At 39.4% G+C, this 19,904-nt stretch overlaps 1 protein-coding gene across 2 annotated transcripts in view; it reads left to right on the forward strand.

Moving 5' to 3' along the window:
• Nucleotides 1–2,066: 2,066 nt before the first annotated feature.
• Nucleotides 2,067–19,904, forward strand: part of maml1 (mastermind-like transcriptional coactivator 1) — a 31,027-nt gene continuing 13,189 nt past the window's right edge. The window contains exons 1-2 of one of the 2 annotated variants that reach the window (XM_055178051.2): nt 2,067–3,583; nt 16,783–18,177. In XM_055178051.2, coding sequence (XP_055034026.2) covers nt 3,251–3,583; nt 16,783–18,177 — 1,728 coding nt within the window. In that variant the 5' untranslated portion in view covers nt 2,067–3,250. The remainder of the gene's footprint in view (nt 3,584–16,782; nt 18,178–19,904) is intronic. The other variant, XM_055178050.2, reaches the window with a different exon arrangement.

Here is a 19,904-nt window from a genome sequence, read left to right on the forward strand (position 1 = left end):
TTAAACTGGTTCAGCCGGTGATCGTTGGTCGCGGATCGGCTGGGCATCATGTTGAAAGACAGTCAGTAGATCAGTGTTGTGTGAACCTTTACATCAGCAGGAACTGGGTCTGTTTGTCTCATTGTCTTCGGGTCGAGGACGAGACAGGGAAAGAGAAACAGAATCCTATTGCAAGTGTCATGCAGTATTGTGGTTTAAAATCCACTCGGTTCCAGACAGACTAACTATTGCGGCATAAGTATATTACCCAGATGAGTAATATCTGAGTAATATCTTCCATGTTTAAGTGCTATAATTGGGTCCCCAGTGCTTCTATCAACTTAGGAAATGTGAAAAATATCAACCCAAATATTACTTAGTTTTGGGAAACCATTCTTTGCAAGCATGTGAAAAAATAAGTAATTGAAATTTGGCTCCCCTTGTGATGTCAGAAGGGGATTTTAATATAATAATACTGCCCCTTAATCTGCGCTATCCAACCACAGCACTGCCATTAAGTGCAGAGATCAGCTCATTTGCATTTTAAGGGACACACCCAAAACGACAGATTTTTGCTCACACCTACAAAGTGTCAATTTTAAAGCAACATTATGTAGTTTCCATATAAAAATGACTTAGAGCTCCCCCATGTGGTTAAAAAGCACAACAGTGCCTGGTATCAGACACTCTTCTGCAGGCAGGGGGAGGGGCGGGGCTGTGTTTCCTACCCTCCACCGCCACTTTCAGAGTGTGCTTATAGCAGCTAGGAGGCTGCTCAGGTTGCAGCAACATACAGTTTGTCCAGTTAAAAGTTGTTCTATCACTGAAATAATTTTAGAGACATTATTTAAAGGTAAAAAACTACATAGTGTTGCTTTAACATGCTATAATAAATTATCTATATGATATGTTGAGCTAAAACTTCACCTATGTACTGTGGAGACCCCAAATTGTTTTAAATCTTTAAAAAGTTGTGAAATGTCCCCTTCAAAGCATTTATATTCAGTCTCATTGGAAGAAAAACATTGTGTTACAAACCTGTAAACATAACAGGTTTGAAAATATTAAAATTAAATATATTTTCAACTACAAAAATATACTTATAATTTTATATAGGCCTATTATATATTTTATACAAACTTGTATATTTTGGCCAGGAAAATATATTTTTTGCCGTATAGGTTGTAAAATTAGAAATATATTTGTTGCCCCTGAAATGTTCAAATTCAAAAATATGTTTTACTTTCTTCAAAATGTATTTAGCTGATATTCAACATATTTTTGGCCAAAGCAATGTTTCTTTTTTGCGTCGAATGGGTGTTAACAGAATAAAATGATGTTTTGTGGTTTTCTTTAGACTAGTTTAGGGAATGGATTGTGGGTGAATATCACAAAAGTGGCTAAAAACATTTTGTCTTAAGATATTTAATCCTTTATTTAAATTTACATTATTTTCACATTCAAACCTGCATCAAATTAGTATTTCAAAATTCAAAAAGTATTAAAATCTTAATAATATAAAAATATTTTATTAAGAAGTTTTCAATGCAATCCTCAGATAATTTAGTTAATTTAATGTCATTTTAATTTTATTAATAGTGAAGGTATGTAAATGTGCTTGATTTTCATTAAAGTAATGTTAATCCAAAATATCTAAAACAATATCAAATGTGGTGTGGAAATATATGGAATTTGCGAGAAAATTATGCATTAATATCGCATTTAGTCGTTAATAAACTGCAAAATCAAAACATTCATATGAGTTACACAGCCATGTTTGTGTTGCATAATTTACTTTTACACAATCCGAAAAAAAAAAAAAACTTTTACACAATCCGAGACGAAAAGGGTCTTGCAGTGGAGAATGAAAGCAGTTTGTATTGTCTGAACAATTATGCAAATGTCAGCTCTGATGTACAGTGATAGGGGAAACCCAAATCTAACTGAAAAGGACAAATCACGTGAAGAGAAACTGCATTATGGAAAGAATGAAACAGTTTGTACCCCAGGATGCATGTAGTACATAACTTCACAGCCAGTTGTCAACTAGTTTACAAGTTAATCAATTTACCTCTTTCATAATTTATCTGCTTTTGTTTTCGCTTGTCTTAAAAATAATGATATATTCTGAGAAATTTCCATGAGTTTATAATAAAAGTTTGTGATTGCCTGAGCGAGCTGTCAGTCAGAGCGCGTGGGGAAAAAAACAGAAAAAAAAGATAAGGAAAACTTGTTACAAGATGGCGACCAACAACTGCTTGAACACTGGACAACAATAGAGACAGCGCAGTGGGGCTGAGATTGTTTCTTTTCTGTTTGCTTTTTGCTTTCGTGTCGTCTTAAACAGGTGAACCGGAATCGACTGCGTGTAGCTTAAAACTTTTTGAATGGAAGTTCAGTGAAAAGTGAATTTGTAATGCTTTATTGGATAACTAGTTAGCAGCCAAGCTAAGCTACATCCGTAGCTGTAGTGTAACTGTGAGGATCAGCTGTTAGCCACTGCTACTTTAAAAGTTACTTAAACTACTCAAACTTACTGTAAACTTTCGCAGTTCGTGTTTTTGCGATAAATTGCATCAAGCTGGATAAACGAAATTTAACGTTTCGTCTCTGGTTTTAAATCAAGTGAGTCTTTCTCAAACTTTTAACTCAGGGGAAATCTGCGCGAAATAAAAAAATCGCTAACATTTCACGACTCAGTGAGGAAACAAACGGTTCGGTGGTTAACGTTATGTTTGAGATAAACTATGAGTAATGTTTTTTAATATCTACGTACGTTTTAATATAGAGATTCCTTGAGTTAGGGTAGTGAATCCTATTAAACTTTTACAAAGTAAAGTCGCATCTAAATAGGTTTAACCCTGTTTATTAAAATGCGTCATTTATTATCGATAGTGAACTCTTTCATTTATAAAATCACACGTTTTACTGCAATCTGGTGTGTGGTGAGACCGCGAGCTTAAGCATTTCCTCAGAAACAAGTTTGAAAGTTAAAAGTTTATTCGGGATTTTTTGTGTTTTTAGTTTCTAAGAAACTTTAATTGCACTTTCGACTCGTTTTTGAACGTTAATATTCATGTGTAAACAATGTGCCGTTTCTTTTGTTGTATACTGAGGCAGATAGTGGTAAAAATGGAGGCAGTTGAGTGTGTTTTGTAAAGGCACGCGCGCGCACACGCTCGTACACATTGAAGCATCCCGAGCGGTCCCGCGTGAGTTGTGCCGCTGTCCGGAGACTCGAGTGACTTTATAAACGCGCTGCTTTTTCTGGATGATGGCGGATTTTGTGATGCCGCGGCACAGCGCGGTTATGGAGCGGCTCCGGCGGCGGATTGAGCTCTTCCGGCGGCATCACGATAGCTGTGAGAGCCGCTATGATAACACTGCGATGGAGCGTCTGGAGATCGAGAGGCAACAGACACTTGCGCTTCATCAGCGCTGCCAGCAGACCAAAGCCAAGCACAAGAACAAACACCGACAGCCGCCGGCGGCGAGCGCGGACACGACGGCGCACAGAGGAACGACCGGCGGCGGGAGCGCGGAGCTGACTGACGGTGGGAACGGGACGCCCGGGGAGCAGAGCCGAAACAGCACGCTGATCGCGGTGAGTGAAAGTGAAGTGATGATGCGCTACAGGTGGACTTAACAAGTGTACTGTAGGTAACTTCGAATAAAATATGCCTTTAAATTACTAAAAATAATTTAGATTTCGGATTTTTCAAATGCAGTATAATCAGTCTTCTTATAATAGCAGTGCAGCAGTAACTTTCAGCAGGTTTAGTATTGAGCAGTTCAGGCGCGTGGGTACACCAACAACACTGACATCACGTGACTATTGCCAGTGAACACGGGGCCATCAAGTCACATGATCTGTGTGTGTTTACAGAGATGCAGTTGATGATCAGATTTGTATTTTAATGAGATGAATGAATAGAGCATCACCTGATGCTTGTGTCTCCTTGTGGTATATTTTGGTTTGTGAACTGCAAGGTTCTCAATAATGAGCGTTCCTCCAAAACAAGTCAACTGGATCTGCTAAGATTTGGATATAGAGTTTCAGCAGTGAAGACATAAACAAGCAGCTTTCGTGGAACAAACATAACTTCAATAACAACAATAACAACAAAGTCTTTTTAGAGTAGTTTATTACGGATAACAAGCTCAGTAAACAACAAGTAGGTTACATTTTGTTCAAATCCTAGCGTATCAAAAACTACACTGAGCTAACGTTACTTGTTTAAGGGGGTGTGCACACCAACACTTTCAGATGGCGCGACATTAACTGCACAGAGCCGTAGTTCCCTGACAATTTGGGCCATATCGCATACATATCGCAGGCGATACGTCCGCGATAATTAATGCGAAATTGCCCTGATTGTCAGGGAACTACGGCTCTGTGCAGTTAAAGCTGCTCCATCTGAAAACAGCTGATGGCGATTTAATACTAATCAAGGAACCGGCATTACTGACGAGAAGTGCGTGACAAACACATGCGATTTATCGTGCAGCCCTATTACCTGGTAGCCATCTTAAAGTAACTGGTCCATGTGCTTGGTCACTCAAAATCAAACTTTATTAAAATTCTGTATAGGGGTTTTCACACTGCGCTTAAACCTGGGTTATCTTTATTCTAAACCCTGCTTTTAACCCTGGGTTAAGGAGCGTTTCACACCTGTAATTTGAAAGCGGTGTTATCACCGCTTTTTACCCAGGGTTATGAAACCCTGCTCCTGAGCAGGGTTAGCACCTCATTTGTGGTGTTAACCCCGCATTGCGGTGCCAAACGCATTCAGTGTTAAACGAAGGAGGGTTACAATGTTATGACCCTAATTAAACACAGCTGAAGTAGCTAATCAAGGCTTGATAATTACAGACAGGTGTGTTGGAGCTGGGTTGGAGACTCCTGACCCAGGGTTTAGGAATGCACAGTGTGAAATGTCAAATTATGAATACCCAGGGTTATCTCTTAACCCCTGGTTAAGTTTAAACAGTGTGAAACACGAAAAAAATAACCCAGGATTTCGTTAACCCTGGGTATAGAATAACCCAGGGTTAACAATTTCAGGTGTGAAAAGCCCTTATGTGTGCTTAAACTGTTCTCAAAAAGTGTTGCGGAGGATGAGAACATCAGGCATGGACACATCATTTTCCTAATTTTTCTTCATTATTATTATACATGAATATTCAGTAAATATTTTTTTCTGTCATCTAAAGTAGTTTAGCAAAACATCCATTTATTTTTTTTCTTAATATTTTTGTGTTAATTTGATTAAATTACAACATAACGCATGTTCAAACACAGCCAGACACATTGCGGTAATCAGAATTTCAGCAGAAAATGAGATCAAATTTACAATTATAAATTCTTATGTTGAAATCACACATTGTGCAAGGTAGAACACAGTATTGTGTTAATTCTGATGCTTTTTAATGTTACTACATTACACATTTTAAAGCTAAAATCATTAGTGCCGTGGTGTTTCAATGGTTTCGTGAGAATCACCCTTATAGAGGAGTTTACCTCAAACAAAACAAGAATATTCCAGGGCACTTTAAAGCCTTTAAAGCTCATGTAACACACGTTGTTTCTGCATTTTTTATGTTAATCTGGAGTACCTATAGAGTAGTATTACATCCTTTATATCTCCAAAGAGTCTTTAGTTTAATCAGATTTATAAAAGAAAGATTAGCTTTACCGTTTCCTTCCAATAACGTACGAAAAAATGAAGGAGGAGTTACTACCGCGGGAGGAGCAAGTACGAGTCATGCAACACTGTTTAACGTATGATTCATTACTATTTCCAACATAAGACAGAAGTCTTACATACCACATGCAACTCATGACCCGGTTGGGACTTTTCAATGAAATCCAGCGCATCAAACCCACACACAAACCTCCGCTGCTACCCCGGATAATAAACTATATCCATTGTTTTCATAAGGCTGACTTTCTTCCATCCAAAAACACACTTCATCTTTTGTGCCATTGTTGAGTTTTGAAATTAAACAAAGCTGTCGTGTGATGTGAATGTTTGTAAGTTCTAGCGTCTCCCCCTGATTGACTGGTGGGCAGGGTTTTCTGAGGGAGGTGCCCATGAAAAGAAGTTATACATATAGAGACCCCTGAAACGTCAGTTGGACCCGTAATCGAAAAAAACGTTCAGTAACTTAAAGGAACACGCCCACATTTTGGGAATTTAGCTTATTCACCGTATCCCCCAGAGTTAGATAAGTCCATACATACCTCTCTCATCTCCGTGCGTGCTGTAACTCTGTCTGACGCAGCCCCCGCTAGCTTAGCTTAGCACAAAGACTGGAAATGCATGGCTCCAGCTAGTATACTGCTCCCAATAAGTGACAAAATAACGCGATCATTTTCCTATTTATGTGTTGTGATTTGTATAGTCAAACCGTGTACAAATAACAAGGTGATATGAGACACAGCGATCTTTTAACAGTATACATACTGAGAACTATATTCTCTGAAGACGAAGCACTGCCGCATGGGCGGAGTGATCTGCTCGCAGCACACGAGAAGCCCCTGGTGAGGAGCAGAGAGTTCGGTCAGAATTGTGCAAATCACTCCGCCCATGCGGCAGTGCTTCGTCTTCAGAGAATATAGTTCTCAGTATGTATACTGTTAAAAGATCGCTGTGTCTCATATCACCTTGTTATTTGTACACGGTTTGACTATACAAATCACAACACATAAATAGGAAAATGATCGCGTTATTTTGTCACTTATTGGGAGCAGTATACTAGCTGGAGCCATGCATTTCCAGTCTTTGTGCTAAGCTAAGCTAGCGGGGGCTGCGTCAGACAGAGTTACAGCACGCACGGAGATGAGAGAGGTATGTATGGACTTATCTAACTCTGGGGGATACGGTGAATAAGCTAAATTCCCAAAATGTGGGCGTGTTCCTTTAAACGAACCCTGGCGAAGTGCATGCGGCACAGAAATACTCTGTAACACGCCCAACTGCTTTTTTTAAAACTTTTTTGGGATCCATTAGGGTTGTGCCGATAGACGATAGTCAGACATGGCTGATAGCGGACATTCATGATGATAGTTGGCATGTTTGCCTGTTATAGTTTTAAATTATTATCATCATAATCATTGTTTCACATTAACATGCACATTGTGTGCTTTTTCTTGCATGAGAGGCCTTGCTGGCTTCACTTTGCATAATGGCCTCATGTTTAAGAAAGTTGCAATCGTGACACTGTTGCCAGCTGCCCTTACAATAAACCAGCATTGTTTTTGTCCACCAATCCAAAATTTACAAATAAATAAATAAGTCAACTATTGTCTTGCAGCCTGATAATATTTTGTATCGACGATCTCACAGGCTCATCAACGGACAATTTCATTGTGGGGCATATTATTGTGTAACACTAGGATATTCCTTTGGGGCCCTTTCACATTTTGTTTAAGAGAAAGCAATATTTTAACCCCTGCTAAAATGAGGCCTTATGGCTGTGTAGAGATGTTGCTTTCTCTATACAGACAATGTCTTTAGAGACATTTGCTGATGCTTGACAAACTGATTTAAAAAGTTCATGCAGTACTTTTGTACACAACTAAAATGTACATATACCTGTTGCAACAGAGTGCTTGATAACTCCATGTATGTGTTATTTAACCGGATGTTTTCGCTGTAAATATGGTGATGACCTAACAAATTTGCTCAGCAAGGTTCACGTTACGCTAAATGTTTTTGTCCTTGAAAGATAAAACTGAATCTTTGTGGCAACACTGACAATGCAATGCATACTTACACAGGGCAGTACTATCTACAAGAGAAGCAATGTTGAATAGAAAGACCAATTCTTTAAAATAATAATTGTTTTATTATTTAACAGTATACAGATTTGCATACGTATGTTTTCTTTTAATATTCTGAACTTCCTTCATATAAAGTGATGGATTAGTAATAGATTACTTGACACCATGATGCTCCCCTGCCCACACTTTTACAATCTTCTGTCCAGATTTAGTTTTTTAGTTCGATTTGAGTTTTCATTGTGAGGTGTTGAGTAATGAACATCATAATAGCTTGTCAGACCTGATTGACACATCTGTCAGTTTCCCGGTCACATGAGTAACGTAGGTTGTTTTGGAAAAGTAGAATTAACAATCCCACTGCATTGACCGGAAAAATATTTTTTATTGTCCCTTTGATAAGGAAAATATTTATGAGTAATCCACAGCATACACAAAATCTCTGTGTTGTCTGCGAGTCTGATTGCCCCATGTGAAGTTATTAAAGTTAACTTTTCTGGGTGTGAAGTGAACATGTTAAATGCTGTGAAGTATTGTACTTGTTCAATTGTAATTGCTTGCCCTCAGGTGCTTGTGCTCATCTAACAAAGTTGTAAGATTTCTTCTTGTTTGGTGATGACGTTGTATTGACCCTAATGGACCGTTTGGAAATGTTTTGTACTCTAGCAGAAACACATACAGGCCTTTTATGTAAAAAAAATCACACTTCTTTAGTTCTTTAGGTTATAAGATTTAACATGGTACAGTTGTGAAGAAAATGTGAAAAACGTATGCAGATTCCATTCAGGCAAGTTTCTAACATTATTGACTAGACAAGAACACAAAGCATGTTATGCTCATCCATCATGCTTCAGTTGTTTAATGTATCTGTCAGTAAGTTATCAGTCGGGTAGGCTTGTTGCGATAGTCTGTGTAACCAATGATGCATGCTGCTTTAGCCTCTCGATTATATCACTTGCTCACCGTGGCACCGTCTTCCGTCGTTTTGATTTTTTCTAGTAATACAAGCATTTAGTTTCATTAGAGAGCAGATACTAAAAACTTAATGGATCTGCTGCCTGAATTCAGTGTGACACATCACAGAACAGCAGGTGTTAGTTTTTATTTATTACTTTCAGAGATGCGTTGACTGACAATGACGATTGCAGTAGCCGCTTGCTTTCTTGTTTTGTTATTATATAAATATAAATATATATATATATATATATATGTATGTATGTATGTATGTATGTATGTATGTATGTATGTATGTATGTGTGTGTGTGTGTGTGTGTGTGTGTGTGTGTGTGTGTGTGTGTGTGTGTGTGTGTGTGTGTGTGTGTGTTTTGTGTTTATCATTCATAAAAATAATAAATTCAACATTCAAGCAGTGTTTTAAATGCAGGAAGAGCCGGTTGCTCAGCTTGGGACTGGCGGGCTTCTTTCAGAAGTACCTGCGCACACTGGCTCGAGCACTTAAAGGGATACTCCATCGTCTTGTCATATTAGCCTATGTTATTACCTTAACTAAGAAGAGTTGATGCATACCTCTATCACTTCTTCACTTAAGCACTGTGGCGCGCAGCGACACTTTGGTAGCACTTAGCTTAGCCCAGTTCATTCAATGATAACAAACAGAGATGAAGTTAGAAATTACCAAACACATCAACGTTTTCCCTATTTAATACGAGTAGTTATACGATCAATTATAAAACGGTTAGTTCCAATCCTTGATTCTGATTGGTCAATAGGTGTGCTTTATTCACGATAAAACACTGCTATGACCTCTTCACCCAACGGTTCTATTTAATATCACTGCGCCCTTAGCAACACCCTTAGCAACACATAAACATATAATGAGACAAAGTCTGAGAGCAGTTTGTTGTTTTTATTTGAGCTTCCATGTTGTTGTTTGCATTCAGGGACTATTTTTTCTAGCGGAAGGAATGCTTTTATTGATTTAACTTCATGAAAGTTGCACTAATATTGTTTTTACTTTAATATTGTGTGGTAACCGTTTTATAAAAGCAATAAGGTACTCGAGGCAAGCGCTGCATCGTGAATAAGCAACGGCCGAAGGGGTTGCAGGCACTCCGCTTCGCGTCGTGCCTAACAACGCCCTCAGCCGTTACTTATTCACGATACAGCACAGCCTCTTGTACCTTATTGCTTAAATATGATGGCACAAAATAAAACGTGGCACTTTTAAAAGCGGGTTAAAAAGGGTAAGGGTATAATGTATGGCGGAATAGCACTTTTGGGAGTACTTCGACTCGGCGCAGTAAAACTCTCCCTCTCATTATGAGAGGGAAAAGGGGAGCAGATTTTTCAGGCGTGACTTTTTACTGCGTCGAGTCGAAGTACTCCCAAAAGTGCTATTCCGGGGGCGGGGCATCATGATGAAAATGAAAATATTTTTATTAAAAACACTCAAATAAAATTCTTAATTTTAAAGAAACAATGACAGAAAATGAACACATACTACATTATTAATGAATTAAATGTTTTTAACAGATACCTTTACGGGAATAGCTGCATGATGAAGTGAAACTAAAGGGTTAATAAACACAAACTGAAGCAAATCATGATGTTCTGGCGAACGATGATAGATTGCGTGAAGATTGTAAAAAAGAACTTTAGACCAATACAATAACAGGCTTAAATAAACCCAAAACATAAGTCCACTTACAGTTCTCACGGACACACGTTTTATCAACTGGCTATCCTCCAGACAGTGACGAACCACGGCTCTCATTTCGGCCGTGTTGCGCGCGTGCACACTCGCGGTGTGAAGCGCGTCCGCGCTATTCTCTGGGATGCACTTGACAGCCTTTTGTGCAGCGAAATGTAAAAAAAATTTGCCAACCTAGTTAAGGCGGTTGGGTTTCCAAGCTTAGGCGGGCCGCCCGAACTGCAAAGTGCTGTGGGAAACCTTGCACGGATTGTAGGCAACAGTTTACTTCCTGATATTGGTGATGTTGAGAAGACCGACATTATCATAATTCCTCCCGCTAGGATTCACAGCCTGTAAGTTAACTCCTGTTAGTATTGCATTGTGCACAAATCTTTCAAACATGGTAAGGAGCGTCACTGGTCTGAATACCTCTGGTGTCAGCCAGAAATATCACAACATACAGATTAGCTGGCCAATCAGGGACACAGCTTTTCAAATTGATGAGTTTTGTACAAAATCCATGTGTTTCAGGAAGAGAGTGAAATTTGGAGCTACAAAAATGTTTGGTATGAGGAAATAATGTTTTTTTTAATCATAAACCACGCGAACACATTGTATTATACCAAATACACAAAATAACGTTGTTTTTAGCAATGAAATGGGTGTACTTTAATATAATTATTGCCCTCGCATTGCCGTTAATTCAAAAGTAAAAGAAAAGGCTCACTGCTGCACGTGGATTTAAACGCCAGCACTGCATTTAAACAATCATTTAAATGAAGTAAAATGTGCACAGCTGCATACATATATAAGCCCCTCCCATCCAGTGATACCGGGATCTTTGGGTTTGTCACACGCCGAATAAACGGTGGGAAAATTCTGTCTCCTCAACATCCCTACACTCGGGTCAACACATTTGTTTCACTGTTTCCCTCATATGCTGAAACTAAATGCATTTGTGTACTTAATACGTTTGCGGAAACTGTTTTATGACTGATTATCATTTATTGGTAAACTACTCACTCACTGTAACATTGTGCCACTGCATTGCTTTACTCAGTATACTTTTCTGCATTTCGGGTTTAACCCGGCTTGTATCAGCGCTATCTTCTTGTAGAATTACTTCATATAAAACATTGCTTAATTAACTGTTAAACATAGCCCTAAGTCGAGGTTTAAAAAGTTGTTTTAATGCTGCTGGCCTGCTAGTTTGTTTTGCATGTAGAGCTGTCAGACTAGTTTAGCAGTCAGATTAACTTGGTTGCTTGGTGTACATGCTGTAGAGTAAAACACCTCAGAGTTTGGCTGTAGTTTGCGGCATTCGTCTGATGATGAACGGGAGTTTAGGATGATTCAAGTTTGCTCACACCCTAACCCACGCCACTAACTTATTGTTCCGGTTGACCCCATGACTGATTTGTGCGGTCTGTGTGCTTTCACACTTTTCTGCATCAGATTGAATCTATATGGTTTTCAATATAATCAAAATTTTGGGTCCTATAGCCCAAAACTTCAAGATATGACAACAAGGATATCAAAAAAGAATCATTTTGGGGTGCGTTTCCCAAAAGCATAATTGCTAATCTGTTAGCAAGTTAGTTGGTTGGCAATGGGAAATTGCATTGCAACCAACAAAGTTGCTAACTTAGTTAGCAATGATGCTTTTGGGAAACGCATCCCAGGTCTTCTGAAGCAATAGAAAGACATGGTGAAACGCAAGTTTTTCACTGAAAATCTTCACCTCCATACCTCTTAAATCTCAAATACCAGTGCCATTTGGCATATTGCACAGTCATGTATAATAGTATGTGAAATTATTAATACAAATATGCAAGTTGCTTACACAAAGCTCTGTTGAATGGCTTTAGAAGAATTCATAAATTAGTGCGTGAGTCATGGAGTACTTTGGTGGTGCGTTTTATTTTTGCGTTTTTTGGATCTTGATGCAATGTTTTGCAAAGGCTAGTACATTTTATTAAACTCTGGTGTTTTAGAGAAGTCAGTGAAATATGAGTAAAAGTGCTTAATAAATCACAGGTTTCTTAAGCACTTTAGATTTTTTAGTTTTTGATATTAAAGCCAGTTTTGAAAGCCATTCCTCTTATATAAGGCTTTACAGCCAGTTGTTGTAGTACAGCCGTCTGTTTTTCCTTCCTAACTGTATGACTCAACATTACTCATTCGTCCTTAGTCAGCATTTGGCCCACAACCAGTCCTTCTTCTCAACTATATATTGGGGGTCAGGAAGTAACCAGGTCACTGAGTGAAAATTTCGAAAATGTCCCTTTTATATGTCAAATGTGGGGCCAACATTTGTCCCTATATTTTCCAATTCATGATCTTTTATGTTTTCGTGAATAGTTGTCTCTTTGTATTTGCTTTGTCAGAGATGTTGAATGTGTATAGCAATGCACTATAAAAATGCTGGGTTATTTTCACCCAACGTTGTGTCAAAAAGGATTAACCCAGCCATTGGTTAAATTAACCCAGAACATGTTTGTTTGACCCAACAATGGGTTGACAGTAGGGATGCACCGAAAGGAAAATTCTTGGCCGAAGCCAAATAAAATAAAAAACTCAGCCGAAGGCCGAATACAAAACAACCGGTTTTCATTTTCCTAATATTTTTGCCAATTTTCTCACCATTGTTACATCAGTTACATCAGAATGTTCTTTTTACTATATTTATTTTACATAATTTAATAATGACTTTTTTAACATTCCAGAGCTAAAATGTTTATCATCGATATACCGTGTTATATCATTCGATAGGAATAATTATTGATACATTTTATTAAGCTTTTTAAAAAATGACACGTAGAAAAGTTTTAATTTAACCACTGTATGTTTTATTTACACACTTTATTAAGGCAAACAAAAAGCAATTTTAGTTTAGCAGTACAAAAAATGTCTATAACTTGCATAAAGAATAAATTGGTGTTAAATAAACTATAAATGCTCTCTCTGGAGCATTTTCATCACCATAATGTTTGTTTCTTGTTGTTTGTTCTAAACTTTGTTTGCAATGGTGGATCGGCTACTTTCTTTCGCCTTCCATTTTTTTATGTACAGTTCATGAGTTCGCATTAACATGTAATCCATAGGGAATGAGAGAAAGCATATTTGGCATGCTGTCCAAGGCGAGGGCTCCGAGCTCGGAATTTTAGCTCGAACCCAGAGTACTCACCCATCTTTAACTGGGATGAATGAAACTAGATGAGACTGAGGTGATGGGGTGGAGGAGGGATGCTGTCTGGTGAGGGACTGCCATTTATAGGCACCTCTTTACACTGATTGGTTGGATCACATGAATATGCTCCTCCCGAACCTAATTAAGTAAACTTTATGAAATGTCGCCAAATCAGTACCACCTGGTAATAATTTGAATAAGAAATTATTTGTATTGCATTTGTGTCGAACACTGCCATCCATGCGTAGCAGCAGTGAGTATACTTTGAAAGCTGACGCGTGCACGGAAGTATACCTGACCCACACAAGTATGTGCCGCACACACAACATTGTTCCGATGCTGGTCAGATGCAAAAAAAAACTAAGAACTTTTACAAGTTTTCGTGCTTATTTGGCCATTTTTATTTAGGATTTTTGTTTGCCAGTGTCAAAAATACTTTGAATTGCTTGGAAAGCAACAGGCAAGCAGTAATATTTGACCATCTGGTTTGAGTTGTGCTTACAGATATTTCACTGTCCTCAAACATTGACGGACTAATTACCAGAAGCTCCAAAAGGCATTTAGCACTTGTTGGACTTTGCCCCGATTTGTGAAGCAACTTCAACCACAAAGCACTTACGGATTGCTTAACGCAGTGACCCGAGTCTCTCGGCTCTTCGATTGATCGTGGTGACTTTCTGCCCCGGGCGAAAACCGCCACTTTCCTCAAGTGCATTTGGGGGTTGTCTGTTGTAGCAGACGAGGCATCAAAGGGGAGCAGAGCTGGAGCTCTGCCGGGGCAGGAATTCGGAACGCTCCAGCACCCCTGCGTAAGGCAGAACGCTGGCTCTTTTGTTGTGGGATACACGTTCATACACATGGTAATTAGACTCATGTGGTTCAGAACGGGGGAGGCACGAATGCAGAGAGCAAGTACGAGAGCGAGACATTAAAAGACGCATGTCGACAGCAATTGGTTTGGGAAGAATTTAAGCATGTTTGAAAGAGAGGAAGCTCTTGTGGGTGTGCCGCCCGAGCAAGGCCGTCTCAGACAGCGAGAAAGGTGCCTGTATTCAATACAGAGAGACTAGTTTTTCAGGTTTAGAAATGCTTGTGCTATAGGGAGAGGGAGTGTTAACATGAGACGGGGCCTTCACGAGCCAGACCGTAGCGCTGATCCAAATACCGCCGCTAACTTCTGTTTGAATTGGTTAAGAGCAAACTACACATTCTTTTCTGTCTTAAACCTCGTTTGGTTTCTATTGGACGGCCCACACTTTTGAATGAATGCTCCTTTTGTTATACCATAGTTTTTCATCAAACGATAGCCTTTCAAAACTCGTAGAGTAAAAAGGAACTGCAGTTGCTGTAACATGGTTTTGTTGTGCCCACAGTAGCCTTAAAATTGTTGTGGTTGATTTGGTAGTTTGTCTTGTGCAGTGTTGTTAAAGATGGACTGTTTAAATTCATTAGTGATCATTTCAATCTGGAAACATTGCCCATTTGCTAGCATGAGGTCATAAATGTGTGTTGGTCAGGTCTTTTCAAACATGACATTTAACGTGGCTCGATAAGAAGGATGGCCCAGGGCCAGCATGAAAAAATTCAGACTTAAAAGGTGTCCAGCATCAGATTTTTTTAAAAAGCCATTGAAGCCGATTTTTTTTGCACGATTAAGATCTGAACTTACTATAACCATTATTTTTAGAAGATTTAAAAAATATTTCCTTTAGAATTATTTAAATTTTTTAGATTATCATTATAAAAAATTAGCATAACCACAACATGATATTGCATTAAATATATGCATTTACAAACTCATGTTTCGGTAATGAGAACTAAAAAGTTGTCTAGGTACTATGACAAACTAAATTTCAACTTTATCTGGAAAGAAAAAATAAGAACTGCTTACCTGGTAGCCATCTTGAGTGTCACAGTCAATTATGTCCCTTTCAACAATTTTTTTTAAATTGTTTAAGCCCTTAAGGAACTATGATTGAAAATTGTTGCGGAGGACGAGAAAATTGGTCTTGGACACATTTATATTCCTTATTATCCTCTACATTTACCCAATTGATCACTTATACTATTGATCACCAAATACCACATGTTTCCTTACTGTAAATGTTTATAGTATAACATGCACTGAAGCTTTTTATTGTTTAGATTTTTAAATTATAAATATTTCCATGTCAAAGAACCCAAATCCAGTCATGGACACGTTGCGGTAATGAAAATTCTCCCCTTAAATGTGGAAAAAAACAAAATTTGGTTTGTATGATGTCATTGAAATCATTTGCAAAGTAGTACATGGTGAAATGTTTGTAACTGTATGCTTCTTATCTTGATACTCTTACTTTGCATTTACTTTTTTAATCAAAATGTTTCATGACACCTCATAAATGTCATGAATTTCGCAAGAATCACCCATTTGTGTTATTTCGTTTTGGATGGTTAGAATTAACAATGCAGCTGCTTTACAGAAAATTATAAAACCTTTCAAAACTTAAATGTAAACCGATTAATCGGCAAGAATATCAATATCATATTACAAAATCAAGGTGATTAATAGACAATTATGATTTTTATCATAGCTGTGCAGCTCTATGAACATCACTTTTTAAGGATTAATTATTTTAATGTTAATTTATACATTTTTTAACAATTCACTTTTAAGTTTAATGAATGAAAATGATATGCAGTAAACAACAGAATAAGTTAACAATAGCAAACAAAGCTGTAAGGAATCATTGTTCACTGTTCATCCGTGATCCCGTACACATTTCCAAATGTTTACAAATTGAGCTATATTGTAAACCATTATCATTTGTAATTAATCTTTCACAGAAAAAAACTGTCCAATATTCAGCTGAGCAGGGCTCTTGTTTTAAAGTGTGTTGTTAATTTTTGGCAACTTGCTTCTGAATTGTTGTAAAACAGGTTTTTAATTACCGTTAACAATCAGACAAAACACTGTGTACCCTATATTAGTAGGTGAGGATGTTATTTGGGATAATTAAGATTAACCCAGAATTTTAACCCAACAAGAAATGTTTGGAATGCAGCTACTCTTCTTACTAGTGGTTATTGCGTATGTTTGAGGCTCATTTAACTTTAGTGATATTATTTATTGTTAATAACAAACTGGCAAAGCATCCAAAGGTAAAATTTCTCATTTGATTTGTTTGATCTGTGTAGTTACAGGAGACTGTCAAGAGGAAGTTGGAGAATGCTGGATCTCCTCTGGGTCGTGACCAGATCAATGGTTTCAGCGATGGTTTCCCGCCCTCCAAAAAAGCCTGCGTTGAGGATGCGCTAGGAGGTCTTAATGGGGTTAAGAATGGCGTGGTCCCTCCCCTTTCACCCATGGAGACCAAACATAATGTGAGTACTGACTCCATAGTGCCTAATGGGAACCACGGGGCAGCTGGTGCAGAGCACAACAGTGCTGGCATAACTGACAATGGTGCATCACACAACTCGGAGTCTGATTTCCGTCTGAAAGAAATGAAGCAGGAGCCAGTAGACGATATCCTGCCCTGCATACTGCCTGCTGGAGGTGCGAATGGCGGCAACAGCCTGTTCCCTGATCTGAACCTCAATGACCAGGACTGGAGTGAGATTATGGAGGAGTTCCGCTCTGTACACTATGAGGACATTCAGGAACTTTTTAGTGATGATTTTGGAGATCGCAAGGACCTGGAGCTCCCCTCCAGTGCTGCAGCTCAAAGCTTGATACCTCCGGATCTAGCCAGCGTGAAGACTGAATTTACCCCTGCCACGGCTACCTCCGCTTTCGATCAGGACTCCTGTACTGGTTCACCTCAGGTGAGACCCACCTCATCCGGTCCTCCGCTGCACACCAACTCCCCCGTCACGGCTCCAGCCACATCCCCAGCCTTGCCTGTACCGCAACAGCCTTCTATGCAGCCCATCAGGTCGCAGAGTCACCTACTGCCCGGGCCACCCAAAGACCTATCACCTGCACAACAGCTGCAGCACCTAGCAGCACTTGAACAGCACAGAGCGCAGATATTACAAAGCCATCACCAGCAGCAGCACGTGGTTCAAAAACAACAACAACAACAGCAGCAACAGCAAGCAGCCAAGTTCCACCAGCAGCCCAATCACACTTCTTCTTGGCCCCAAAACGCACCTGCTCAAAGTCAACTAGGTGGAACATTTGGGCTTGAGAAGCCCACCAGCCCATCCTTGTTCTCGCAAGACTTCCCCAACCCCAAAACCCTGCTAATGTCAGGGCAGCAGCCGAATAAGGGTTCTCCCAAAGCAGGCGCTCCAGCCGGGTACATGCAGTCTGGTGGGCACGGCAACATGCTAAGCCACCCGGCAGCTCCCACGGGACCTCTCAACCACCCGGCAAATCCAGTGGGCCAAGCTGCCATGTTGGACTACAATAACACAAAACCCTTGTCCCACTATGAGACTGGAGCGCCAGGGGCACCAAGGGGCCCTCCCACCACCCAAAACAAACCAAACCAGGCCATCTTGAACCTAATGAGACATCAAACGACGATGCAGAAGCAGAGACCGGCAGGCATGAACTTTAGACCACCACACCTCCAACATCCTTCGGTAAGACCATCATTCCGCTATTTATGTGCTGCTGAATAGTGATCTAATGATATAATGTTTGCTCAAACAAAGCTGGGCAATATCGCATTCATTATCACATGAGATACGTGTGCTATAATAAATGCGAAATTGCTCGATTATCAGTGAACTACGAATTTGGGTAGTAAATGCAGTTCCATCTGAAAGCAGGTGATGGCGATTTACTTCCAATCAAAGAACCGTCTTTACTGACGAGATGCACATGACAAACGTATGCGATTTATCGTGCAGTAGCCAGCCTTAGTGGTAGGTGTGTTTCTGTGGACCCAAGGGAGTGCAGTCTGACTATTTAAACAAAAGAAAAACAACAAAGAAGTTCAATGAACTGTAATGGATAAAGAACATTGGTGGCCTACTTTAGATATCAAGTTTATTTACTGAATCTAAGCCAATCCGATATGTTGGTGGTATTTATTTCGTCATTAGAACAATGTAGAAGATATTTTGCATAAACCCCAGAGTTTCTTTCATATAATGCAAGTCAAGGGTGCTGCCACTTTGAGAGCTCCAAAGCAGATATATCCAATGGAAATTACTTTTGTATGACTCCTGCTGACATATTGACGTCGTTCCTTTTACGCCATCCGCTCTTTTTCCAGCTTACTGCCGCCATCTTGAGTACGTACCGAGTACCACAGACATTTGACAAACATTAGCTAGCTTGCTACGATTTACAGATTTCTTATCTTTTACTGTCTATGATTTGTACGGATAGAGGAAATGGCTAAGAAAGAAAACATTTCGCATAGGGCTGCACGATGTGAGGAAAAGTTGCGATGTGCGGTGACATTGTTTAATGTTGCGATGACGATGTGAGTTGCGATAAATATTTTATATTTTTTCATGTTTTAAACGTAGACGCGTAGATTATTGTCACATGACGTGCACGCTGTGCTTGTGTCATTCTGAAAAGTTCAAATGTTTTTGAAAAGCCTGGACCAATGAGCACGTCGCACCGCGTGCGAGTCGCGACCGCGGTGCTTCGAGCGTATATACTGCGCGCCTACATTTGAAATAATGAACTTGAGCGCACAATAGACGCAATATGTAAATCACCGCTTCCACAGTACCTGTGTTTGCGGCGTCATCTCTCCTAAATCCAAAATAATTCCATGATATAGCTGAAGTGCTGTTCCATTTCACCACAAGGTCTTCGTATGACAACACATTTTTCTCACTCTTCTCTCCTTCCTCCGCCATCGTTTTTGCTAACAGGCACAGCGTCGCAACTGACACCTTACAAATCAATCTGAGCGTAGCTGACTTGGGGGTTCCCCTGATTGTCCTAATAGCATGAACGCGCAAACCATGTTTTCAGGACTAAGCGTGATAGGTCAAACGTTTATTACATGCGCTTACCGGTTTCCCTTCATTCATCGCGTCAAGGCTGTCTGTTGCGATGTGTTCATCGCGTGAGTTCATATCGCGATGATGATGAAAATTCGATGTATCGTTCAGCACTAATTTCGCACCTTGACTGTCATAAAAAGAAACCCTACTTTCAAAAAATCATCGTTATTAGAGTGTGATCCCTACTTGGTCCCTGATGCAAACTTCTTCAAGCTGCTGTCCCGTGACACAACATTAAGCTTTGCTCGAAGTATCACCTGGATCTCTACACATGAACGCGAGCATTGAGAACATTGTTTGTGTATACAGAGTTTACTAAAAAGAAAGGTTTTGAACAA

This window comes from Misgurnus anguillicaudatus, chromosome 16 (assembly GCF_027580225.2).
Source record: "Misgurnus anguillicaudatus chromosome 16, ASM2758022v2, whole genome shotgun sequence".
NCBI lineage: Eukaryota > Metazoa > Chordata > Actinopteri > Cypriniformes > Cobitidae > Misgurnus > Misgurnus anguillicaudatus.